Source organism: Lactuca saligna, chromosome 7 (genome assembly GCF_052625555.1).
Source record: "Lactuca saligna cultivar CGN05327 chromosome 7, ASM5262555v1, whole genome shotgun sequence".
Lineage (NCBI taxonomy): Eukaryota > Viridiplantae > Streptophyta > Magnoliopsida > Asterales > Asteraceae > Lactuca > Lactuca saligna.
In genome coordinates this window covers 177,539,792-177,566,766 of record NC_136423.1, presented here as the reverse complement: position 1 = coordinate 177,566,766, position 26,975 = coordinate 177,539,792, and the positions used below count along the sequence as shown (strand labels likewise).

Genomic DNA, 26,975 nt, shown 5'->3' with positions numbered 1-26,975 from the left:
GGTTAATGCTAAGAAGTAGCTAAACTAAGAATGGTCTGGATAGAAGCCAATTTAACTACCAGACTAAAAGTCTCATCACAATCGATGCTCGGACGTTGACTTTTTCCATTAGCAACCAACCTAGACTTGTACCTGTTTAAAGAGCCATCTGCATTTTGTTTCTTCTTAAATATCCAAATGGATTAAACAATATTTTCCCCCTGTGGTCATGGAACAAAAGTCTACATGTTGTTTTTCATTAAAGCATCATATTCCTCTTGCATGGATGATAGTTAGTGAGGATCATCTAGAGCATGTAAATAAGACTGAGGAAGGGACAATTCATTTTGGGTAAGAAGTTTGAGACGAGTAATAGGTTTTTGAATACCATGTTTGGCTCTTGTAGTCATGGGGTGAGTTAGAGTGTCGTTTGATATGGTTTCAGTGGTGATTAGGGTAGTCAAGATTAAGGGAGAGGCGACGTCAGTAGTGGAGTTGGAAGGACAGGTGTGAAATTTCTGACCCACAGGAGAAGAAGACTCAAGGTCATCAAGAAATTAATAGGAGGGAGAATCATTGGGAGTAAATGAGCCATAAGAGAAGACAGTCTCATCAAATGTGACATGAAGGGAAATGATTATCTTTTTGTACTCGAGATCATAGCATCGATAACCACGGTGATGAGATGGGTAGCCTAAGAAGATGCAAGAAAAAGTGCGAGGGGAAAAATTATGGGTGAGGTTATGATGGGGGTAGCATAAGCAACCAAAAACTTTAAGGTGGGAGTCTGTTGGGTGTTTTTGAAATAGCTTGAAATGAGGTGTGTCATTTTTTATGGATGTGGATGGAATAATGTTTAACAAGTGGCATGACATATGGAGCGCTTTCACCTAAAATGGGGGATGAAGATGAGAGTGAAATAATACGGTACGGACAGTGTTGTTGATAGTTCTTAACATGCGTTCTGGCCGTCCATTTTGTTAAGGGTGAAAGGACACGAAAAACACATAGATATGCCGTTAGAGTCACACAGATCATGAAAGGCACGATTATCATACTCAACCCCCTCCCCCCAATTATCACATTGAAAAGCTTTAATGTCCCGATTAAATTGGTTGTGAACATAAGCATGAAAGTGAAAAAACTTAGCAAACACATCATATTTACGTTGAAGAGGATACACCCAAACATAATGAGAAAAATAATCTAAGAAGATAACATAATATTTCAAACCACTATGACTCACCAAAGGTGAAGTCCAAACATCAAAATGAATTAAGTCAAATGGAAAAAAAAAAAAAAAAAAAAAAAAAAAAAACACCAAAATCGGAAAGACTGAAAGGAAGTTGAACATGTTTGTCTGCTTTACAGGCAAGGCAAAGAAGTTTGGACTTAGTTTTATTACATTGAATAAATTTACTATAAATTAACTGTCAAAAGACATTATATCCAGTATGACCAAGACGTTGATGCCAAATAGAAGGATCAATGACAACAAGAGCTTGATGAGATGGTGCAGTAATGGGATGTAGATCGCTAGAGCTATCATAACGGAGAAGAACCTGCTTGGTCATGAAGTCCTTCACAGAAAAACCAAAGGCATCAAACTCAATAGAATAACAATTATCCTTGGTAAATTTTTGAACGGATACTAAAATTTTGATGATTTTAGGAGTAATTAAAATGTTATGAAGGTGGAGGGTACGATACGGATTAATGGATGAAAGAGTAGAAGATTTGGTCTTAGTTACATTAATAAACGACCCATCACCAACCATAACAAAACTAGTATTGCAAATAGAATAAGATGAATTAAGTATACCTTCATTGGAATGGATGTGAGGTGCGGCACTGGAATCCATAAACCAACCACCATTCGTCGTGTCATTGAGACTTATAGCACTAAAAACTAAGGTAGTTTAGTGGGTTGATCATAAGTTGCGCCCGAGGCTGTCTCAAACCACTTAGGGGCATGTTGATCTGGTCTAGTAGCAGCGAAGTGGTCCTCCTGGTTGTGTATGGGCTGATTGTTGGAGCGTTAGTGGGTTTGTAGAGGGCACTGGATTGAAATCGGTGTAGCGAGAAGTCCATTTTGATGAGAAGGGGATCCAGCAGGATCTAAAGCCCATGTAAAACCTAGAGGGGAGCCCATGGCGCCGATGATTGCTGATGACGCTGATCAGAAGAGCGTCGCTAATGTTGCCGATTTCCTCCACCACCACGACCATTACCAAGACAGCTAAAGCCACCGTTATGTTGACCAAAGCTACCACTAGATGCTTCAGAGAGGAGCAACATCGGGGAGGTAGAGTGTTCTAAATGTGAGGGTTGAACCATGTGAGTGTAAACCTGACTTGGGTGACTTAGGTATAAACCTGAAGAGAGTAACTGCACCACCCTCTTCTGTTGAAAAATGAATGCTTCCAGTGTTGACATTAAAATGGCAACTTCGTATGTTCACATAATGAACACAATAAATGGTAGTAACAGTAATTGTAGGCTTCTTTAGGTATAAATAAGAGCTCTAACTTTAATTGTAGAACACCATAAAAACAGAGAGTGATACAGTAATACTTAGAGTGAGTATTAGAGGGTTTTTTTCTTTCTTGTAATTAAGTTTGTAAGCTCATTCTTTTGTTCCAGTTCAGAATAAAAGTTTGTTTCAACCCCAATAAGTGGTATCAGAGTTTTTTGGTCGAAATTTTTTTGACTCAAAAACAATTTCCAAGTACACCGTCGGAAAGGTCTCGTTCCGAGGATTCCGAAAATATATTTTTTTGGATTTTTCGACCACTGGAAGGCATCCAAATCACCGGTCAAAGTTGCTCAAACTTGCCGAAAAACCCGCCGAAAAACCAGTTCACCGATGGTCCGCCGGAGAAGAAGGATGACGTCATCAGTACTCTAGCAACACTATAGCAGTGACGTCAGCAGCTGACTAAAGTTCTAAAAAATTGCAATTTAGCCCCTATTCTTTCGGAAAGTGCAATTTATCCCCTGTTGTTCAGAAAAAATTCAATTTTGGTCCTGTTTTTCAGAATAATTTCATTTTAGCCCCCTTTTACTTCCGTAAAAGTTCTATTTGCCCACCTGAACGTCTGAAAAGTTCATATTGTCCCCCATACTTAAAAAAAGTTTCAAGGTCATGTATGCCAAAGTATATGCCAAGAATGACTACACCAACCTCGTCATCTTCTCAACCCAAAGTTGAAAGTATTCAAAGGACCGAGAAAGATGGTAGTGTTACGTTACACTACCTGATGCTCACGAAGATGAACTGTGCGGTGTGGGCCATAAAATGAGAGTAAATTTACAAGCACAAGGAGTATGGGATGTAATTAAAAATGCAGAAACAGACGAACGTAAAGATCGGATGGCTCTTGCGACTATTTATCAAGCAATTCCAAAGGACGTACTTCTGATGTTAGTTGAGAAGGACACAGCTAAAGAAGCATGGGAAACACTTAAGGTGATGCACATGGGAGTCGATTGGGTCAAGGAGGCCAAAGCTCAAACCTTGAGAAGTAACTTTGAGGTGATCTGAATGAAAGACAGTGAATCGGTAGATGATTTTGTCATGATATTGAATACTATCGTAACCGGTATTCGATCTCTAGGTTAAAATATTGAAGAAATTACGGCTGTGAAGAAGTTTTTGCGAGTCGTACCAATTCGATTTATACAAATCACAACATCTATCGAGCAATTCGGAGATTTGAAGAATATGAAGGTAGAAGAAGTTGTGGGTCGTCTTAAGACCCATGAAGAGAGACTTCGAAGGTATGGAGAAAAAGAAGGAGGACCTTCTTTATTGCTTACACATGTCGAGTGGGTATCTCGTTCGAAGTAAAATGGCGAGAGAAACTTGTCAAACACTTCAAGAGGACGAGGAGGACATGTAACCGAGGTCGGGGATAAGGTCGAGGTCGTGGACGTGGCCAAGGAGGTGGTCGCGAGTAGAATGTAAATCAGAATGACCATAATCCTTCTCGAAAGGATAAAAGTAAAATCAAATGTTTTACTTGTGAACAATTTGGTCATTATGCTTCAGAGTGTCCAAACAAGAATCGAGGTGAGGAGGTGAACCTCACTCAAGCCAACGAAGAAGATCCTATTTTGATGATGGCGGCCTCACAAGAATATGCACACAAAAAGGTGTCTAAGAGAGAAGATATGTGTTAATCTTCTTGCATCAGGAGAAAGTCGAGTCGAGTCTGAGGTATGGTATCTCGACAATGGTGCTAGCAATCATATGACCAGATACCTCTCAAAGTTTCGTGAACTAGATGACCACATTATGGGTCACGTGAAATTTAGGGATGGTTCGACCGTCACTATTTTGGGAAAAGGGTCGATTTTACTCGATAGAAAAATGGCGACCAAAGACTCCTTAAGGAGGTATATTTTATTCCAAGTCTAAAAAAATAATATTATAAGTCTTGGACAAATGATAGAGGAAGGGATTTGGGTCATAATGATGGGTCGAATCTGACATTGTTTGACAGAAACAAACTCTACTTTTGAGAGTTAAAAATAATATAAATCTCCTTTAAGGACCGGTAGAACGACTTGTCTTTTAGCAATAAAAGATGAACCAGCTTGGATATGGCATTCTAGACTCGGTCATGTTAACTTTCTCGCCTTAAAGAAGTTGTCCGAAAAGAATATGGCAACTAGAGTCCCAAAGATTGAGCACCCAAACCAAGTATGTGAAGGGTGCGCTCTTTCCAAGCAAACCCGAATTCCTTCGGATCATGCAGTTTTTTGGGCTCAAAAACCTCTACAACTTGTTCATACGGACTTATGTAGTCCGATCACACCTACGTCTGTTGGAGGGAGTAAATATTTTCTCCTTTTAGTAGACGATTTTAGTCGATAGATGTGGGTTTACATGCTATCGGAGAAGTCTCAAGCCTTGAGCGCTTTCAAACGGTTCAAGTTGATGGTTGAATAGAATCTAGGTTATCAAATGAAGACACTTCGAATGGATCGAGGGGGGGAGTTAACTTTAAAAGAATTCTCATTATTATGTGAAGAAAATGGTATTCAAAGGCATCTTACGGCACCATATTCGCCTCAACGGAACGGAGTTGTAGAAAGGCGAAATCGGACCATTATGGACATGACAAGAAGTCCGCTCAAAGGAAGAAATGTCTCGGGAGAGTTTTGGGGAAAAGCAGTTAGACATGCAGTTTATCTTCTCAACCTCCTGTCAACAAAAGCACTTCCCCACAAAAAGCCTTATGAAGCATGGTTTGGTAAAAAGCCCAACCTTAAACATCTAAAAGTTTTTGGTTGTGTTGCTTTTGCTAAACTTGTAGGTGGGCACTTGAAGAAGTTTCATGATCGAAGTAAAAAGATGGTGTATTTAGGTGTGGAAGATGGAACTAAAGGAAACTGTTTGTTTGATCTGCAAGACCGAAAGTTGCGAGTTAGTCGCAATGTTGTTTTTGACGAAAAAGAAGAGCAGAATTGGTACAAAAAACAAGAAGAAGAGATGGTGACTCCCAAGACATTTACTATAATTGAACCATAACCTCAAATACACCTCAAAATAACCCCAAAACCAACTCGGAACAACCAAACAGCCTTGGAAGTGATGTTATCCAAGTTGGAAAACCATATGCTCAATTTGACGAGTCTGAATAAGCCCCACATATTCCTGTCTCAGCCTCTTTTTCTTCAGCCTCGTCCCATATGGAAAGCCCTTCTAGTGAGATTGGGGCAAGGGGATTACGTCCGTTAACTGATATTTATTCTGAAGCCGAAAATGTGTTCCTTGAACCCAGAGAATTGTTGATGATTTCAGCGGATCAACCCTTGAATTTTAAAGAGGCAGTAACCTCTAAAGCATGACAGGAGGCTATGCAAACAGAGTTAGATGAAATCAAGAAGAACAAGACATGAAAACTTACCGATTTACCACCTGGACACAAAACAATCGGTTTGAAATGGGTGTTTAAAGTGAAGAAAGATAAGTTGGGACATGTGGTGAAGCATAAAGCTCGACTTGTAGCAAAAGGATTTGTACAAAAGGAAGGAGTCGACTTTGATGAAGTTTTTGCACCGATAGCACGACTTGACACCGTAAGGTTCATCCTTGCCTTAGCAACTCAACATAGGTGGGTTGTCCACCATCTCCATGTCAAGTCGGCTTTTCTCAATGGAGATCTCAAGGAGGAGGTTTATGTCACCCCAACCAGAAGGATGTGTTGATAAAGCAAACAGTAACAAGATGTTCAAGCTTTATAAAGCTCTTTATAGTCTACGACAAGCTCCTCGAGCTTGGAACATTCGGTTGGATAAAAGCTTAAAAAGGCTTTGTTTTACAAAAAGTTCACAAGACCCAACTGTTTACAAAAGGAACCAGATCGAACAATAATGACGTTGTCGAATTCAAAGAACAAATCAAGAAAGAATTTGAAATTAGTGATTTGGGATTACTTTCTTAGTACCTTGGAATCGAAGTTTTGCAAAAGAAGTGTGAAATATCTTTATGATAAACGGCTTACTCAAAGAAGATTTTAGAGCAATTTGGATAACCTCACCAATGGAACCTAAGTTGAAGGTTAAGAAGGATGAAGATGGTGAAAAAGTTGACCCAACCGAATATAGGCGAGTGGTAGGTTGTTTAAGGTACTTAACTAACACTCAACTGGACTTGTCATTTTCGGTTGGAATTGCAAGTCGTTTCATGGAGGAATCGACCACTTTGCATTTCCAAGTTGTGAAACACATATTACGATATGTGAAAGGAACCGTTGATTATGGACTCAACTATGGAAGAGGTCGTGAAATTGAAGATTTGGTTGGTTTTACCAATAGTGATCTTGGAGGTGACCATGTTGATATCAAGAGCACAAGTGGAATGATTCTCTATCTAGGAAGAAATGTGATAACTTGGCAATCTCAAAAGCAAAAGACTGTTGCTTTGTCCACATGTGAAGCCGAGTTCATGGCAGCTACAACAGCAGCATGTCCAGCCATTTGGCTTGCTAATCTCGTGAAGAAGCTCACGGGACATCATATCATGTCTATCACCTTATATGTCGATAACAAGTCAGCAATCATATTGATGAAAAATATCGTGTTTCATGGTCAAAGCAAACACATTGACATTTGTTATCACTTTATACGAGAATGTGTTGAACATGGGCAAATTATAGTGGAATATGTCAACTCGAATGATCAATGGGCGGACATCTTTACAGAGGCTTTAGCATACGTGAAACATAGTGAAATGCGAAACATGATCGGCGTGACGAATATCAAGCCAAGTTTGGTTTAAGGGGGAGAATGTGAGTGTAAACCTGACTTGGGTGACTTAGGTATAAACCTGACAAGAGTAACTGCACCACCCTCTTCTATTGACAAATGAATGCTTCCTTTGGTGATATTAAAATGGCAACTTCGTATGTTCACCTAATGAACACAATAAATGGTAGCAATAGTAATTGTAGGCTTGTTTAGCTATAAATAAGAGCTCTAACTAAAGTTGTAGAACACCACAAAAACGTGATACAATAATACTTAGAGCGAGTATTAGAGGGTTGTTTTTTTTCTTGTAATTGAGCGATGTAAGCTCTTTCTTTTGTTCCAGCTCAGAATAAAAGTTTGTTTCAACCCCAACAAACCGGATGGTGGAGATTGATTCGTTGCTCTTCCACCGTGGATCGAACATCTGAAAAAAGATGGAGTTGGAGAGGTGTGGCGGATAAGAGTGGCAATAGAATCATATTTGGAGGATAATCCATTGGTGGTGTACATCACAAGATTCTTCTCTGGAACCGGGTTTTCAAGATTTTCAAGCAAATCTGCAATAGTTTTGATGCGGGTGCAGTAAGCAAGAACAGTGGAGTCACCCATAGTTATATTCCTGATTTCAATGTCAAGTTGAAAAGCTTTGGAATCCTTATTATCTCTGAATAGTTTTTCCAGGTTCATCCAAACAACGTGAGCGGAAGCCTGGAGATTTGAGGATCGTATTTAGAAGGTTCTGAGATAACGTACCATATAGCCAAGACTTGACGACATTGTCAATCATGTTCCATTCAGCATCAGATAACTCAGGCGGTGTTTTGGTAGGAGATTTCAAATGAGTGTTGACTCCATAACCAGCACAACGAGTGGAGAAAAGTTCCCGCCATGCATCATAATTATGGCGATCCAGATCGAGAATGAGAGGAACAAGGGCTCGGATAGTAGTGATTCCATAAGGTTTATCAGTGGCCATTGAAGAAAGAAGAAGAATAAGAACAGGGGGCGTAGGGATGAAGAATCGTGAGGAAGAAAGGAATGATTAGGATTACGGCGCTTTTAAAGGCATGATATTGATACCATATTACAATGGATATTTTTCCATGAATTGGATTTCTCATTAACATGCCAAATAAATACACGTACAACATAAGAAAAATACATAAAGGCCTTGGGCCAACAATGGGCCATTCTAAATACAAGAATACAATACAAAATATATACTAACAGATTTTGCATGTTCATATTTTCGGGATTAATCAAAACTTATTTTCAAACGAAAGAACCATATTAAGAAATACATTGTTCTTTTTTTAAAAAGTGAGTTGTATGCTATTGTGAATTTTAAGGTGGCTAAGATTGAGTGTGTGGTTGATATTTGCAAGATGAAATTGTTGGAATATGGTCTATGTTTTGGTGCTACAATATATCCTCAACCAAGTGTTAACTTTTAAATCGACACGCATGATAATAAAATACCATAAAAATAAGCAACACATGATTTACGTGTTTCATACGATTATGGTTTTCAATATTACGTCCACACACGAACCAAAGAGAGTTTCTATTGATTTCATGATAAGATCTACAAGTACATCAAGATCTATATACAGAGACGTAGTTTCTGATTTCAAGACCCCATTGCTTGGTCGCATAAGCAGGCAACCGGTCACCACATGCTCAATACCAAACATCATGACAAGCATTATACATTAAGTTTGATATCAACTATTATTCAGTCGGAGCTCCACATCGGCTAATATTTGGAGTTTACCCTCGTTTCTCAATAGCTCTTCTGGAAAGAAAATTTAGAATTCACATATCCTCTACAAACCTAACATCATATCCATATCTCAAGTAGTAATTCAAAGACTCGACATATCCTATACCAATCTAACATAATCTTTGTGTATGTTGCTACTCATCTGGCTGTTATGGATGAGGTTGGACTTGATTAAAATCATTTCGACAATATGAGTCTGGCTCGTTTCACTGCAACTGATCTTGAATCTGGTGGTTGGAAAATGATATAAGAGGTCAAATTAAGGCTCAACATCTGTTGTGTGGGTGTTTTAATTTCAATATATTTGTGGCCTCTCAAATGATGTTTATGAGTCAGCTAGCTTAGAGGATGTTGGAAGAATAACTCTTTTGCAGAATATATAGTATTGATGTTATGATTTGTGGCATGGCTTGGTGTTGAGAAGGTTGGCATTTTGATTCAAAACACAGACGTCTCCTTTGCAAATGAATTTGGAGGGTGAAGCTGAGGAGGTGTGTGAGAAGCAGCAGAAGAATTTGGACAAAAAGGAGGCCATGTTGTGTTTATCAAGGTGTAAAGACACATTAATTTATAAGGAGAAAAACACACGCATATTACTCGGCCGACTCCGTGTTGTGGTGTCATGACTCTGTCATCTATTATCTATTAATGATAATGAATTCAACAAATAAACAAGCAAACTGTTATTGATTGTTTCTTGCATGCCGACTTTACAGTTCAACTAACCCTAATTTACTTTTTATAAGTGGAGCTCCTAAAATGAGTCGGTCGGATGGTGGGTAAGGAGTTCGGGTCAAAAAAGTCTGGATTTGGGTTGATTCAATCACATGAAGAATGTAACACTTTCTTTCTTCTGTTTTCAACTTTTTGTAAATAAATTGTGTTGAATGCTGTTTCAAGAACTGATTATAATAGTTACAGTTTAGTTTTTTAAAGCAAACAGGATAAAAAGGTTATGTTTAACAGTTTATCAAAACAGTTTAAGAAATTATATCATTAAATATACTCTTTAGATGATTGAAATTCCAATCTCCGCTCTTAATTAACAAACACGTGCAACAAGTGTGTTCAACATGTTTCTAGTGTTCAATTCGTTTACCATGTAAAGGCTATAACTTAGTTATGGGTGAAAAGTTATTATGTACAACTTTTTGAATAATTTAAATTTATAATTTAATCATAGTAATTTTTACATGATATTCAACGTATTATTCATCTATGAAATGAACCAAAGTTCGAAAGTGGTTTTATGTACAAATATAAATCATATTCTTGACAATCTAAATCATATCAATTGAAATTATTAGATGTCTATTTTAAATATATCATTTTTTAGTTTACACATTAGTTTTAGACAAAAGAAAATGACATTTAACAAACACTAGGGGTTTTTTTTTAAATGAAGTTGTGTATGAAAGAAATGGTTAAATATGTAATGATGTATATTCACCCAAGATGCTATGGTATATACATAAGTCATAAGATATGTTTTTTTACTAGATTGTGTCATTTTATTCTTACATCTAGAAAAACAATTTTCAAAATATTCATCAATTTTGATGATATCTATCAACTTTAACTCAGAGAAGAGTTTGGAAGGAAAAAAGAAGAATGACACATAACCACCGGTGGTAGCCACTAGCTGCCACCACACACCCGGAACCACCACCACCACCAGCAGCCAGGCACCAAAACACAGTGGAAATAACACAACTCTAGAAAAGAAATGAATCCTTCATTAACACTAAGCAAACACCATTCATTCACATTACCATCAACTAATTCCAACTTCCAACATAAAAAGTAAAAACATATTAACTTGCCAAATCAAGCAAAAGCAAAGAGAAGACATAGTTCTTGAACCTAATAGAAAAATATCCAAATAACCATAATAGAGTAAGAATGTACATATTCATATCGCCCAAATCACCATATTCACATCACATCAATCATCAACCTTTTTCCATTAGCATGCACTTCAAAGCAATCCAAATGTATTCTCCCCACTGTACGTCATGTACAAAAACCCATCCTCATCTTTGTTTTCTTCATATATTGCAGACATCATAGCAGCTAAACAAAAGTTGCAAATAATCTCATCATATACACTGAGATCTTCAATATTAAAAAAAGGTTTCAAACTTATTATTACCCGTAGGTGGCAGAACATTCCTGACAAAGATAAAAATGGCCTTTTCAGCACTGAGCTTAATACGCTTTCTGACCACATAAACAAACTGTCCTACAGTCAGATCAGCAGGCACCAGATACCTACAACCATTAATCAAGTTTTGGTATTGATACTGATCAATGAGACAAAAAGTGCAACTTTATTGGTCCACTAAAAAAGTGGGAACATGACATGACATGAGTCATGTCATAAATCAGACCAATATCAATGAGACTAAAAAAAGAAAGTGGAAAATAAGATAACAAGTTGTACTGTGTTTGGCATGATTGAGACAGAACAGAAGTCAATTTTTGGCACAAAAAAGTGGAACATGATAGTTGCATGACAAGATTAAATTCAACTAAAAAAGAAAGGGACTAACTTTTTCTTGTCAATGTCGGGTATGTCAGTTCTTTCAGCCTTTTCCACAATAACCTGTAAAAACAGAACATAAATAACACAAATATTTAATGTATTTTAAGTTTTTAACACATGTTGGAAAATATTTAGTACCGGAATTCTGTCAGGATATTTTTCTCTGATACGAGCAGCTTCAGCTTGTCGCCTCTCTACAAAATACATATAAAGAACCACAAAAAAAAAAAAAACTTTTAAAACTTCATAAAGCTTTAGAGATTGTATTTTCAGTTACTAATTACAACTTATTTTCATCAAAATATATGAATGGTCCAGCTTTGTTATGTTTTATCTATAAAAGGTTAAGTGACAAAAGTTGCTAAAAAGGAAATGGGTCAAAAGCTACCAGACATTTGTTATTTTGAGTTGTTATTGTATAAATATTTATATAGTTATAGTTTCTGTAATTACATTTATTACACTAAATATTTATAAAAGATTAATGTAATTAAAGATAACATGACTCAAAGATGCATCCACAGTTGCAAATTAAAAGAATTAATATAGGCCTAAGCAAACCATACTTAAGAATTCCACAAAAAATACCAAAAATGCATACAACTTGCATCAAATAACAAAATACACGTAATTAATGAAGAACAAACTGGCACAAAAGGATCCTAATTAGTGCGATCAAATCAATCAAGGATGCATACAATCAAACATCCTCCACAAACTATTCTAGCATTAATCAAATCAAGATGCACACAGATTACTAAGAAAATCGTTAAATCTTCACAAAAAAACTTAAGAGGTTATACTATCAGCAAGGCAGAAATTGATTACATCTTGTTTTCACCTTCGACCCCTAATTCATAGAGTAGCTCAAAACCTTCATTGATACAGATACGAACGGAAATCTTACAGTTATAAAGATTAATGTAATTAAAGATCATTCCTTAAAAGGTTACTACAATATAGAAAAGAACAATCACTTTTTGTCTACGTAAACCCTAGGCAACAATTTGCACAAAACAAAGGAAGAACAAGAAACCCCATAATTAATCAATATTATCGCAGAAAACGATCCTAATTAGTTCGATCAATCGATCAAGAACGAAAAAAATCAAGCATCCGTAAATGGAAGCACGTATAGGGTTAATCAAAACAATATCGAAAGTAAAAAGAGAAGAGGTAAGAAAAAGAACCCAGAGGATGCTCTAGTTTGAAGGAGCTTTTGGCCATTGTGATCAAGAGGATGCTATCAACTGAAAAACGAACACCGATGGGTAGATCAGATTAGGGTTTCTATTAAATTACACAATTATAGAAAACGATCGAATTGAAAGATCAGAAAAGATAGAAATTTACCGAGTGAAACAACTTGGGTATTACGAACCGGAAAGAAAGATTTCTGAAATCGACAGGAAATTGCAGGTGACGTCTTGGTCTCTTATTAATTGACTTATAGTTTTCTACGTTTCTTGATTAGGGTAAACGAATAATTCAGGTGGCTTGATTTTGAGTTAGGCACGGCCTAGATCGGATGGTTTTACTGATCCAATATTTGGCTCACTAAAAACCGGTCTTTATAGGACGGGTCTTGGCTGATTGGGATAATTTTGAATAATGAATTTTTTAATATGATATAAACAAAATATTAATTATCGAAATATTATCATAATTAAATATAAAATATATTAATTATAAAGAATATTTTTTATAATTAATGAATTTCATATTTAATTATCATAATATTCTTCATAATTAATCGTTCAATTAACGTTTTTTTATGTGTGTTCTTAAAACAAATATTATAAAATGGCTTTGATGAAACTCCTACTTATAATCACATATGAAATAATAGCATCTATCAACTTGGTTGCTTCATATATTTCCAAATGAGAAAACCATAGCTTTACATGACATTAGAGTCTTCTTACCTTTATTTTGAAGCTCGTTGATATCGTTCCTTCTGGCCCATGACCTCCGTACCCTAATTCTTCTTTTCTTCCAATCTTCTTGATGGTTGCCAATAACAAACTCTGTAGGTTATGTAGGTTTCAGTGTTACTATATATTTAGAAACCTTTCACAAAAACTTTGATAGCATTGTTTTGAAAACCGAACCGAACCGGCCGGTTCAACCGGGAACCAGTAAGTACACCTGTTTTCTTAAGCCAAAAAACCGCTTGCAAACAAATCGGGAAAGAACCAACAATTCAACCAAAAACCAAGAAAAACTAGAGTGGTCAAACCGAACAAAACCAGACTTTCATTAAAAGATTATTAAACTTATACTAAAAAGAAGTTAAAGGGACCCACACTTTAATATGGGAGGTCCGTTCCTTGATCTCTCAAAACCGAGTCACTCCATTCCTTTTATACACCTCTCCAAAGCCTCAACTTTAGTTTTTTTAGACGATGTGGGATAGACCTAAACAATAACTTTGAGGCCTTTCTTGTACATTCAATAAAAGATGATTTTTTTGTACTTTTATCATTACGTTTAAAACAAGATTTTAAGGAGTAAGCTTATAAATTATTAGAATTTGAAATCAGAAGGTGATGTTACATTTTAAATGTTCAAAAATCATGATATATATATATATATATATATATATATATATATATATATATATATATATATATATATGTATATACATGTGTGTGTGTGTGACATCGTCCGGTTCATCCGGTTTTTAGGACGCGTTCAAGTGATCAAACCAGTTGAACTATCGAACCGGTAAGACAAGCGATTTAATGTCTGGTCAGATTTTCAAAACATTATTTGATAGACATAAATGATTAAGAGTGGAATCATCTAGATTCCCTTGTCAAATCCTAGATCTATGGCACCCTTTCTCAAAACCTACTTCAAATGATTCTAAAGCATCCGCTACGACTCGTGACATTTGGAACAATCTTAACAAGTTGTTTCGAAACAATAAAGATGCTAAAGCTATTCAACTTGATAGTGGGTTAAGAACCATCACCATCGGGAATTCCACCGTTACAGAGTATTGCACTTGCATCAAAACCATTATCAACCTATTGGACAACATTGATTCCTCTATACATGAGAAGAATTTGATTGTTTATACCATAAACGAGTTGTCTTCTAAATACGACCACATCGCTAGCCTTACTTTTCCAACTTTCCTCGAGAGTCGCTCCATGCTCTTTCTTGAAGAGCAACGTATGAATTAAGTGAGAGCTATACAACTGTCATCTTCCGACCATTCTTCTTCTCCTATTTTTCTAATGATAGATTTTAGTCAAAATTGTGGTTTCGGTCAAAGTCACGGCAAAATAGGCTCATCCTCTATCCATGATGGATCATCTATACATGTTACCTAAACAAGCTCTCCCTTTATCTCTAGTCTCAGCCTTATCGAACTTTACATCTTCATAATGTTATAATTACTCCTCATATCATCAAAAACCTTGTTTATGTTCGTAAGTGCAATATAAAAACTAAATTTTCTATTAAGTTTAAGGCCTTTGGTTTTTCTATAAAAGACTTTCGGACAAATAAAATGCCTTTGTATTGTGATAGCTTGGGTGACCTCTACCCACTCATTGCTTCATCTTCTCAAGTCTTTTTAGTTGTCGGTTCGTCTGTTTGGCATCTATGCCTTTATCCACCTAGTTACAAGAATAATATATTTAAACATTTGGTTTTTACTCGTGTTATCAAGTGTAATAAATACAAGTCCAACATTCTTTTTCTTGTATGTTAAGCAGGAAAACATGTGCGACTTACGTTTAGTATTTCCATTTATACTGTATCTTTCCTTTTGCTATTGCACATTCGGAGTTTGCAAATCCCCTTTATCTAGTCATAGTGGTTGGAAATATCATGCCATATTTTTAGATCATTTCTCACATCATGCTTCGGTATATCCTTTAAAACAAAATTTCAACGTATTTTCCGAATTTATTCATTTCCACAATTATATTAAAAACCTATTTATTCGAGACGTCAAGTTCTTTCTAATTTGAAATTGATGGGGGAATTTGACAACCATGCATTTTCACAACCTATATGGTTTAAATGGCATCTCTATTCGTATCTCATATCCCTACACATCTGAACAAAATGGTAAATTTGAGCGAATGTTACGAACCATAAAAAATACCTTTCGCGCCCTTTTATTTAGCTTTTATCTAAAAAACTTTGAATCCAAAAGCTACTTTAATAGCTTTTGGGGCCTTTAGTTTTTAACTTATTTACATACTTAAAAGTTAACAACTACTTTTATGAAACACTTCTGCATAAATACAACAACTTTCAGTTTCTAGCTTCCAACTACTCGTTACCAACTAGTTTTTCCAAACATGTCGTAAGACTGGTTTAATATATTTTTGGACTTTCAAGTGTCATTTTTATAGTGTTAATTTTGAAAACAATCCCATCAAATGAAATCATGGTTGTTTAAGATCTACTAAAGAGATGTAATTGTCAACGCTAGCAACATGCATGCAGGGCCGATCCAAAGGTTTTTTATGCCCCGAGCGAAAAGCGCTAATAATGCCCCGACATTTGCATCGAGTTCATTTAAATTATAAAGCTATACACCAAAAATGCAATACATTTTTATATTAAAGGATTGTATCGATACAACATAAAACATGCAAAAGTCACCTAAAACAAAGTATTAAACGTAGTTAATGTCATCAATAAATAATAAATATGCTAAATTCCATCACTTATTTCGATCACTTGATGGTTATGTCGGGAAAACATGTTTGGTCTTCAATACATAACAAATACATCTTAATAAACAATACCAAAACAGAGAAGAATAAAACATTTACACGAGTTTTTGTTTCAACTTGGTTGTTGAAAAAGTTTAAACTTTAGAAGCAAAGTGACATAGCAATTACAAAAAGACTATAAGTAATGCGAAAATTGAAAAAAAAGAAAAATTGCAATTACAAAGAAGCTAATAAAATTCACGATAATCCTATAAATCCTATTATAGCATAAACAAAAGTTATTTGCACATATTGGTTTCTTTTATAAGATGCTAACTAGTTACTCTTAAATTATTCTTTGGCAAAATGCTAGATATTTTACATTGTTTGGTTTCTTTTGTAACTTGGTTTGATTTAATAAATTACAAGTTGGAACAAATAATTATTTTCAATGATTGGTTTCTTTGGTATCTAACTTTGAATGGAATAAAAAAAACCCGGGTAGAACCAAAAAAAAAAAAAAAAAAAGTCTTGCAGTCAAATCTATGTACTCATGAATTTCAAACAAAAACATTGGAACAAAGGAGCTTCAACGATTCGAGTTAACAATAACATAGAAGCAAAGTAAATTGTAATCCCATTTCTAAGTCAAATAGCAAAATTAAATTGAATTTAATGAAAATTTAAATACCGACTTTAATAATAATTCAATTGATTTTAATGGCTTAACCATTAATCATTACTAAAGCAATAAACAAAAACAACCTGACCTTTGAAACAAATAGCAAGCTATAAATTAGTAATGGGTGAGCCTGAAAATCTATTTGTGAGGCTGAGCAACCAAACTGAGAGATATTCATAAGAGACACAGAAATACAAGAAGACTATAGAATTGAAGAGAAATCCTTATGAAATCATTGTCGTCTTTTTGCTTTTTTTTAACAGCCAAGCAATACATTTAAAAAGAGAAGGTCAACCAGAGGCCGGACAAAAGTACAATACGGCACAGAAACGAACAAAAGAACAAAACAAAGTCTAAATAGGATGAAACCAACAAAAGTAAATGACTAAAACAAAAGAACAAAACAAAGTCTAAATAGGATGAAACCAACAAAAGTAAATGACTAAAACAGAGGAACCACAAAGGGAAACTAATTCTAAGACTACTAGGAATGGATAAAATGTTATTACATGTTCAAAACATTCTACTGTACCCAAGGTTGAAATTAGTAATATTTAATAACATGTGATAACACCAATTATTATTATTATTATTATTATTATTTTGATGCTTTTTTTCTATATTTCGAATTTGTTTTTTTTATTTATTTATATTTGAAAAGTAAAAATAAAATTTTAATAAAACTTAAATTAAAAACAACATTAAAAAATAATTTTAAAAAAAAAGATGATAAAACCTACATTTTTTGGCCTAAAATTGTTCATCTTCATCTTCGTGACCAACATAGATATAATCTGCTAAATTTTCACAGAGTTGTTTGTATTTTCGTTAATCTTGAATATCAACCATTCTAAATAAATATTCTGATGTCCCGGGTTGAAATTGCACATGTCTTGGCTCCGTAGGAGAATATGTTGCAATATTGTGTCATTTATCTTCGACAACCATGTTATGCATTATGATATATGCATACATGATATATCGTAGAGTATCTAACTCATAAGGTCTCGCCGTATGTTCAACTATGTGTCATTTTGATTTCAAAACCCCAAAAGCACATTCAACATCCTTATGTGTTTCTTCTTGTCGTCTCTTGAAATATTTGTCCCTTGGATCTATTGGGTGTCGAAACGCCTTCACAAGCGTGGAATATTGTGGATATATTTCGTCTGTAAGGTAATACCCAAACTTGTATTCATTTTCATTCGCTGTGAAAAGAGCATCCGGGGCATTTTCTGACAAAAGATCGTCAAATATTGGTGATTGATCGAAAACGTTGACGTCGTTATTAGAACCCGCAACCCTGAAAAAATCATGTCGAATCCATAAATCTTGTGAACCAACAACCTCCAATACCAACAAAGGCGCTCCATGATGATCGCTCGAATACTGGCTTTTCCATGCCACGGGGTGTGTGCGGTCAATGCTCCGAAGCATATCCGGAAAACCATGTCTTTCTTCATGCGTTGCATATAGTTGTATGCAACGAAGGTTTGCGCAAGTATTGGTCACCGAAGGTTTCGACAACACCTCTTGCCAATAAATACAAACTTTCTCGTGCGGTCCTCTCAGACATTCTCATATAATCGTCAACAAAATTGGACGACTTCCCCATTGCCATAAGTTTAATTGCAGTAACATATTTTTGCAACCTTATGAAGCCTCGTTTGCTTCTAGCATCATATCTCATTTGGAAAAATTCATACCTAAATAAATATTAAACATGTAAAAATTGTATTTATTTTATCTAAAAGTGACATTTTATAAATTATAAAAGTTGAAAAAAACGATACCTAAATAAATATTAAACATTTAAAATTGTATTTATTTTATCTAAAAGTGACATTTTGTAAATTATAAAAGTTGAATAAAACGATACATTGCTTCCATAGCATTGTCTATCCTTTCAAAAACATTTTTTCGCAAACGAAATCTTCTTTTGAAATCGTTTGGCTGGTAGACACAATTTTCCGCAAAGTAATCTTTAACTAGCCGTTTATGCCCTTCCTCATGATCTCTATTTAACGTCGCACGTCGCACGTCGCACGAGTAGTGAAGTTGGATCTGGCTGTAGTAGGTTGTCTGTATAATACCGATTCATCATACTCACGAACAAATTGTCTTCGTCGTTATCATCGTTGTACGGATGGGCCGGATCAAATTGACTCATATTTTGGTTTTCAAATATTGAAAGAAATATGTAAAGAAGTATGTGTTTGTAGGTAAAAATAAGAAAGGTTATGTGATAGTATATATAAAACTTGATTTTTTTTTATGTTATCATTTGTTTCAAACGGTCAAAATTATAGTCGTTGAAGCAAAAAACACAATAAATCACGTACGCTACCTCCCGTTATGGTCATAATGCGTTATAGCGTAACACCTAATAACGGCTAGGGGACGGTGTTCCTCCCGTTATGGCGCCGTTATTAGGTGCCATGTCACTAATAACAGGAACCCCCGTTGCCCACATCCGCAAGAGCAAAAAGGTCCAAAACGAAGCACTCAACAGTGAAAGCAGCAAAACCACCACCAAAAACTATAACATGGAGGAACCAACATTGAATAAGAAATCAAGCGCACCATATACGAGCAAAAAAATCATCAACACCAAGTAGGACACCAAAAAGCAAAATAGGGGCAAAAAATTTCCATCACAATGCAAATCCAAAATTCTCCATCACATGTGTGAAAATTGATTTTTTTACGGTTGATTCATAATGCGTTTTGCGTGAAAATCGACACCGACTCCTCGCCATCTATTTGCATTCGTGATTGGCTCGGTTGATCGCTATATTACCACGTTCTTTTTTTTTTAAAGCCATGCCCGTTTTGCCGCCTTACCCCATATCAGCGATAACCTTCGACCAGATTACATTAAGACCAAATAAAATAAGTTAACTATACCTATAATTAATGGACCAAATCTCATGCCTCAACTATTTTGATGTCCTGGGCTTAAGGCTGTCCCAAACAATTTTAGAGCCCAAGGCAAACAGAAAAATAGAGGCCCCCAATTACTAGAAATTCCCATTAAATTTAATTTAATTGTTATAAAAATTTTACTACTAAGATATGAACTATATAAGTTAAAAAAATTTAACCGGCTCTATTACAAATCTATTATGGTTATCTGAAAAGGGATTTATATATAAATTAATTCCGATAAATTTAAACTAAAATTTAAAAAACAAGTGTCAATGACAAATCGTGAACCCAAACACTTTAATGAATTAAGACCATTACCCAACTAAATTAGATAATATGTATTGCATAATGTATTTATTTAAATATGGTCTTATGTAAAACATAAAATTTTAAAAAAAAAAAAAAAAAAAAAAAAAAAAAAGGAAACAATTTGTATAAAATAGGTGTATAGTTTAGTTGATATTATTAGAAACTATGGTTTTAGTATGTAATTTTAAATATCATTTAATAAACGTTGAATGCTTACAAATAGTATAAGATGGGTGAAGAATTAACATAGAAGAATGATATATTTATCTACTGAACACATAGAAATTTCAATGATAGACTCATGTTAATAGTGAACCGCTATTAAAAGGAAATGAATGTTCCATTAAATATTACATGTAAATATAAATAATTTAAATTCCTTAACCGCATATGATAAAATAAGGTATTATAGAAGTTTCTTTGATATTTAAATTAATTCGAAGGATTAAATGCCATAAATGAATAACTGAAATTGATACGACACGAAACTGACACGAACTCGACACGAAATAAGCGGGTTTGAGTAAGATATTTCAGCCCGTTTAAATAAACGGGTTGACACGACACGATACGAAAATTAAACGAGTAAGGTTAGGGTTGAGAAATTCAACTCGAAAATGACATGTGTATGTATATGCAAGATTTTTGAATGCTTTAAATAAACTAGAAATATACAAAACAAAGGGAAAATGTCACCGTAGTCCCACGAACTTTCACATTTTGGTTTAAAAGGTCCATATTGTTATTTTTAGGCTTTATAAGGGCATGAATTCTCTTTTTACCGGCTAATTTGGGATTTTGCCCCAATTTAACCGGTTTCTTTGCCTAATCATCACCTAACTCAATTACAGAGTTAACTCACCCACCTCAGATGACACATCAACGACTTACTAATGAGTTGCCTTGCTTGGGCCCTAAGGGTACAGTGGTCACCCAATTCATCACCCATTTTCGTTGCCAAATTTGTGAGATTCACCAAAATATCAGGTTGTCAGCCATCTCATTGTATCTTAACATGAAATCGAATTAGGGATTTTTGGATGATGCAGAAGCCTATGGATGAAGTCCTTGACCTGGCTGTCGCCATCGAAATGGTGGAAAGGGCATCCAGGGCTGGGGGCAGAAGCCGGAGGCAATGAACAACAATTGACGATTCTTATCCATGGTTGTTAAATCTTTTGCTCATCTGTTCTGGAATCGATCTTTTTGAGTAATGGCATTATCGACATCAATTTTGATTTTATCAATTGATTCTTTGTTTAAAAAAGTCTATCTACTCATTCTCGTTTCAACATCAATTTAGTTTCTTGTTTATGTCATTCGATGAAAATAATGATGATATGAAGATTCGATGTTTTAAAGTTTTGAAAATACAGATAATTGTGGTAATGAACTCGACTGATGAGCTATTTGATCTTAAAATCGATTTGAAGAACTGGGATTTGGTGTTTATGATGTGTTGGGTTCCGAATGGTTAATTTAACTTACAGGTTGTGTCATACGAGCGAATGAAATCGTGACATGAACTCAATGGAATGAAATCGCGTTTGTAAGGGTGTTCTTGTGAGTCAAACTAAAAAGGTCAAAATTGGAATTATTGATCTGTGAACGGTGTAATCGGATTTGAAGTACAGATATCAGAAGCGCATCTTTCATCTGCCATCGGAAATTGAACAGATGTTCTTACGGGTTAATGGGAAAGTCAAAATTATGTTACCTGCGAAAGTTCGGCTTGGAATTGGCATTGTGTGTGATCGATTTGGACGAATGGGTTCGTTGTTGGATACTTGACTTATCTCAAATTATCAGTTGGGGGTCGACGGATGCAACCTGCTGAGGTGTGCCAAGGAGTGCAAGTATGTCTCCAGTGGTGGCAATGGTCGTTGTTTCTTGGAATTGACTTTCGGAATTGAGATGGAATGATAACGAAGGTTGGGGGTTAGGGGAGAGTAAGACGAAGAAGAAGCAATGAGAAAGAAATGATGAATGCTATTTCGAGGGGAAGTGATGATAATGACGATAGATTCCACATGGTTGTTCTCCCTTAATTTCGTGCTCTCCTGTTCGTATACATTAGGTGGCATCTGATCTGGCAAATGAGCTGGCTTTTTTTAATGATGTGTACAAGATAACTGGCTGATTGTGAAAGGGGTAACCGGGTGACCCCTTCATTTTCTAGAAAATGGCCTTAAAAGCCGGTAAAAAGAGAATTCATGCCCTTATAAAGCCAAAAAATAACAATAAGGACCTTTTAAACCAAAATGTGAAAGTTCGTGGGGCTACAGTGACATTTTCCCCAAAACAAAAACCATAATTAAAAGAAAACCATTAGATTCAGTCGTTTCGTAATGTTGAAATGACTTAGCTGTCTAGATCAAGACTTCATTTTCAGTTTTTCTGTTCTCTTCCAAACAATACAGTCCCTTTAACCACTCTATGATCATCATGATCTTGTCTTTCACCTCCCCAGTTCATGTCATCTGAACTTGCTATGACTTCATCTATTTCGCCTCCAAACTATTAATTTTTTCTTTCTGCCTATACAACTCCTACTCTTTAAACATGCTCAATCTTCTAACCTCACATAACACAACATATTTCAAGGTATACCCCTAATACGAAACCGACACGAAAGTAAACGGGTTGACATGATATGACACGTTATTTAACGGATCGGGTTAGGGTCAAACATTTTTAACCCGTTTAATGTTTCGATACGACACAATTGCCTACCTAAAACAAATTTACAAAACTTGTCTACACTCGAGAAATGTTTATAGTCTTATATGTATAATTCAACATAACATTTTTTTTATATCAGCTTCGAGGAAATAGGTTTAAGGGCATACTTGATGGTGATATAATTTTCAGTTTTGGGGAATAAAAGACCCTTTCTGAAAATATGGCATTTTTAGTGTTTGAAATGAAAATCTTTTGCATATTTCGAAGCAAAAAAAAAAAAAAAAAAAAAAAAAAAAGCAGGCTTCACGATCATGATAAATAGACGGTGGACCATTTGTATTCCTTCACAGAGTATTCACGAAACAATAATGTTAAAGCTTCAAACGATTTGACTTAAATCACTTCCCATGTTTAATGAATTTCGTGTTCATAAACGAAATCACTTGTATCAAATACGTTAACTCATGAATTCACAAGATTTCCTCACGAATATGGCGATCATTTTGTGCTAGAATTGAAAAAGATGGTTGCCTTCTAACATTACAAAATATGTTTCTTATGTCACAAAGCTTTCCACCCAATAAAATCCAAACAACAAAATCCTTTTTATTGCTCAAAAAATATTCCGTTGATGTTTTTTGTTTGCTTCATTCCATATCAATATCTTTTACTAGTTCCCAACAACTACAACATTTTCAACGTAATCTAAATATTACAAACTTGAATTTCACAATCTTCTAAATGCATCGTACCCATGAAGCTTATTGTGCCAAAACAATATTTACCCAAATCAAAAAGAAAACATCGGGTACTTCCTCTTCACCTAAAATCGATTGGCACCCTCTCACCATCAAACTCACGGGTTTTCTCTTCAAGTATGGTTATAAAGAAAGATAATGTTTTTTTTTTTTTTTCTCTAAAGATTTACACCTTTTTGACATCATCATCATCAGAAAGATGCACTCCAAAGAGCATCCTCCCCTTCCCCACACCGCTTGTGAACCTCCTTGATCCTATCAGCAGACCTACAAATCCCACTGCAACTCCAGTCAAAAGACGCCACACATATGTTCCCTGCTTGAGCCTTCCACTCACAATCTACACTCACAAGAAACAAACATTCATATTGTGAGATACTTATAGTCGTTGATTTTCTCTTCAAAAGAGTCAGATGACACAGACTCCAACATATATAGAGACAGATGAGACTGTGTCTAGCTGATGTAAGATACTGACACAGATAATCAACATATATACAAGAGAATTACCAGGTGGCGTCCCGCAACATAGCCTTCTATCATCGATGTGCTCCACGTCTAGTCCAATGAACCATGATCCTAGAGACACGTCCTCATTCACGTATTTGTGTAGTACGTTCCTAAAAAATTCAAAAGTTAGATACCAAAAAAGTGAATTTTGTCATACCAGAGACACAGTACAACATGTTCTGTCATGTCATGTTTTGTGTAACAAATGGGGATAATTGATGCTACTTACTGGTTTATGGAGATATAAGTGGCTAAATCTTTTGAGATGGCGTATAGTTGTCCAGTGGCATGTCGGAAATACTTGTTTCCTTCCTCACCAAATTTCCAGTGCTCAGGCTCGTGATATCTCACTCCTCTTTAAGAAAAAGAAAAAAAAAAGTCAATGCTCGAACCCTCGATAGTCAACATTCAAACTAACACAGAAAAAGCTTTTGGCTTACTTGTGAGCAAGCACAGGACCAGATTTCATGCATCCAATGTACACACGTGGATTCAACCGATGCTTAGCTAAGGTTGCTCCAAGTGTAGCTGTAATCACAACCACAAACTTGTGACAAGAGGAAAATATATATATATATATATATATATATATATATATATATATATATATATATATATATATATAAAAAAAAAAAGGAAAAGGTCATATTATAACTTTACCTATATTTACATGCACGTCGTCATCGACCTTGACATAGAAATCGGCATCCCACAAAGCAACAGCGGTTGTAAAATATGTTTTTGTTTTGGCAGATAGTTCAAGGTACCCCTCAATATGCTCCTGCTCACATCCATTTATATAAGTATTGGTGCTTAATTAATCAGTCTTTAATACTTTAGTTACTTAGTTACAGATGCCTAAATTTTTTTTTTTTTTTTTGTAGTGGAGAAGTAATTTTATTTTACCAGCCTCAAGAAATCCCCATGCTTTCTATCTTCGGCTTCAATAGCTCTATCAAGAATACCACCAGATGTAGCACTGGAAAACAACATCAAACATCAAACATCAATACAATACATGTTTTAGTGCATAGCTATAAAATAGTGAAGTAGTTGCTGCATACCCATGGCCTATAACAAATCGCATGACAATACCCTTTTCTTCCTCTAGTTTCCTAAGTTTATCACCTGGAGTTTATAAAACATAAAAAAGATTCAAGACTCAAGATTCAAGATTCAAAAAGAAAAAGGAATGTTTAGATTAGATAAAAAGCATGGAAGCATAAATAACCTTGAGGCATCCATGTAGCACGTACAGAATCCCTTCTCTTTCGGCTGCTAAAAGCTGTATTAACGCCTATAACCATTAGATATTTTCTTTTCTTAATGGGCTCAGGTAACATCAAATCATCAGATATAGGGGATCCTGTAAGTATAGAATCTTGCATTGCTCTTGCAGCTGCTAGTTCCATCTCTAAGCTTGAAATTGTTTTATCTAGTGTTCTGCAACAAGAAGAAAAAAATCAGCAAAGTCAAACATGTTTTTTGTTGAAAGGATATGGATAAGGAAGCTTACTGGACTGCATTATGTGTTTTTGAAACTTCACGGATTATATCTTTGGAATCCCTCCTAACGTCCTTCTAATGAGAACATAAAAAAGGAAAATGTGATGAATGAGATAAATAAAAATGAAACTAAATAGATTTTTTTACTCACTAGTCTTGTGTCACAACCATCTGCAAGGACTTTAATTTGTTCATCTTCAGTTCCAGTTGGTCTTGATAGCTCTTTAGCTTCAGGCTCGATCCACAATCTAACACCATAAACAATTAATCTCATTAATCTCGTTCCTTTGGTAAATTATGTTTTTCCGGATCTTGTTTGATCTAGTTCGTGTGTAAGGATAAAGAATATGTAAGCAATACTGAATTCTAAACCCATATCAAGATCAGCAAAAGTTACAAGATTCAAGAATCTGTAGACAAGAAATGATTGCTAAATCCGTCCATTAAGATCACTAAATTTTAAAAGGAATCACGAATTTAAAGAAACCATTTTCATAATCATTTGACGCACATTTCAAAGATTATCAAAAAGCGAGATATGAGGACTCAATGATTCCAATATAAACCCTCCATTAAGTGGTGTGTGGGGTCAGTAAACGAAAGAGAAGAAAACCTGTCCGTAAAGAGCATTCCGGCGAAGAAGCAACCGGCACACAAGAATAGGGTCAACTGTCTTGACATCAGACTTCTTGAATGCGACTCTCCACCACCTCTGTTCTTCCAAGACATTATCGTAAGCTTAACTCTTGCAACACCGATAAATCAAGCAACTAATCTGAGCTCAACTCAATCAGAAATAGATAATCAGATCGAGGAACACTGTTATTGACTTCAAACTTCAATCAGCAGGTCAATTGACGGGAGGAAGCCCTAGATCAAATGATTATGAGGACTGGAAACTGGACTTCGGTTGAATTTAGTTGCCCTTGTGGTTTGAGGAAACGAAAAGATTGCGAATTTGAGATGGAGAAGTGCGATTGGTACAGTTTCTTGGTGTCTGATACTGTCGATGCGATGCGTGGCTTCAAATTTGGGGAAGGATGGTTGAAAGCAGATGGTGGTGCGGTGGAAAATAGACATTATTTAAGGGGAGTAGACCCACCCACACCAACAGAAAGTGAAACTGCAAATGCTGCTGTCTTGTGAAATTTCTGGTCTTTATATTTTTGCCGCTAATACAGAAATTAAATGCTCAATATATATTATTATTATAAGATTATTACAATTTTAAATTCTAAATCATTATTAGTTTATTTACTATTGAGAAAAAAAAATATGAAATAATGGGACGAAAATTACATAATTCAATAACATATTTTGAATTAATGTCATAAACTTGACGTAATTTGTTATT

At 35.2% G+C, this 26,975-nt stretch overlaps 3 protein-coding genes and 1 pseudogene across 4 annotated transcripts; 1 reads left to right on the top strand and 3 right to left on the bottom strand.

The window, feature by feature from the left end:
* Window positions 1-6,475: 6,475 nt before the first annotated feature.
* Window positions 6,476-7,267, top strand: LOC145007494 (secreted RxLR effector protein 161 pseudogene; annotated as a pseudogene).
* Window positions 7,268-10,735: 3,468 nt separating this feature from the next.
* Window positions 10,736-13,114, bottom strand: LOC145004348 (autophagy-related protein 8C-like). The gene is made up of 6 exons (XM_078963243.1): window positions 12,918-13,114; window positions 12,755-12,814; window positions 11,703-11,758; window positions 11,572-11,624; window positions 11,172-11,290; window positions 10,736-11,092 (listed from the first exon to the last, which is right to left on the bottom strand). The coding sequence occupies exons 2-6, from the start codon at window positions 12,789-12,791 to the stop codon at window positions 10,998-11,000; spliced, it is 360 nt and encodes a 119-aa protein (XP_078819369.1). The 5' UTR covers window positions 12,792-12,814; window positions 12,918-13,114; the 3' UTR covers window positions 10,736-10,997.
* A 4,843-nt stretch (window positions 13,115-17,957) lies between these two features.
* On the bottom strand, window positions 17,958-19,098 carry LOC145007493 (uncharacterized). The gene is made up of 3 exons (XM_078966422.1): window positions 19,022-19,098; window positions 18,503-18,634; window positions 17,958-18,231 (listed from the first exon to the last, which is right to left on the bottom strand). The coding sequence occupies exons 1-3, from the start codon at window positions 19,096-19,098 to the stop codon at window positions 17,958-17,960; spliced, it is 483 nt and encodes a 160-aa protein (XP_078822548.1).
* Window positions 19,099-23,428: 4,330 nt separating this feature from the next.
* Window positions 23,429-26,739, bottom strand: LOC145004733 (putative beta-1,3-galactosyltransferase 2). Of its 2 annotated transcripts, none has more exons than XM_078963715.1 (11): window positions 26,235-26,739; window positions 25,773-25,869; window positions 25,632-25,696; window positions 25,347-25,558; window positions 25,180-25,243; window positions 25,022-25,094; window positions 24,776-24,896; window positions 24,556-24,643; window positions 24,345-24,470; window positions 24,116-24,225; window positions 23,429-23,945 (listed from the first exon to the last, which is right to left on the bottom strand). In XM_078963715.1, exons 1-11 carry the CDS (start codon window positions 26,348-26,350, stop codon window positions 23,797-23,799), a joined length of 1,221 nt encoding a protein of 406 aa, XP_078819841.1. In that variant the 5' UTR covers window positions 26,351-26,739; the 3' UTR covers window positions 23,429-23,796. The 2 variants fall into 2 exon arrangements, with proteins under 2 accessions (XP_078819841.1, XP_078819842.1); XM_078963716.1 differs by having other exon boundaries at window positions 25,632-25,693.
* Window positions 26,740-26,975: the final 236 nt, after the last annotated feature.

Coding starts and splice junctions, on each gene's coding strand:
- LOC145007493 (XM_078966422.1), bottom strand. CDS start 19,098: ATGAGTCAATTTGATCCGGCCCATCCGTACAACGATGATAACGACGAA. Junction 18,635..19,021: donor TTCGTGAGTATGATGAATCG/GTATTATACAGA, acceptor ATATTTATTTAG/GTATGAATTTTTCCAAATGA. Junction 18,232..18,502: donor GTTGACGATTATATGAGAAT/GTCTGAGAGGAC, acceptor TGATTTTTTCAG/GGTTGCGGGTTCTAATAACG.
- LOC145004348 (XM_078963243.1), bottom strand. CDS start 12,791: ATGGCCAAAAGCTCCTTCAAACTAGAGCATCCTCTGG. Junction 11,759..12,754: donor CAAACTAGAGCATCCTCTGG/GTTCTTTTTCTT, acceptor TGTATTTTGTAG/AGAGGCGACAAGCTGAAGCT. Junction 11,093..11,171: donor GAATGTTCTGCCACCTACGG/GTAATAATAAGT, acceptor ACTTTTGTTTAG/CTGCTATGATGTCTGCAATA.
- LOC145004733 (XM_078963715.1), bottom strand. CDS start 26,350: ATGTCTTGGAAGAACAGAGGTGGTGGAGAGTCGCATTCAAGAAGTCTG. Junction 25,244..25,346: donor TGCTACATGGATGCCTCAAG/GTTATTTATGCT, acceptor TATAAACTCCAG/GTGATAAACTTAGGAAACTA. Junction 23,946..24,115: donor ATGTTGCGGGACGCCACCTG/GTAATTCTCTTG, acceptor TTGTGAGTGTAG/ATTGTGAGTGGAAGGCTCAA.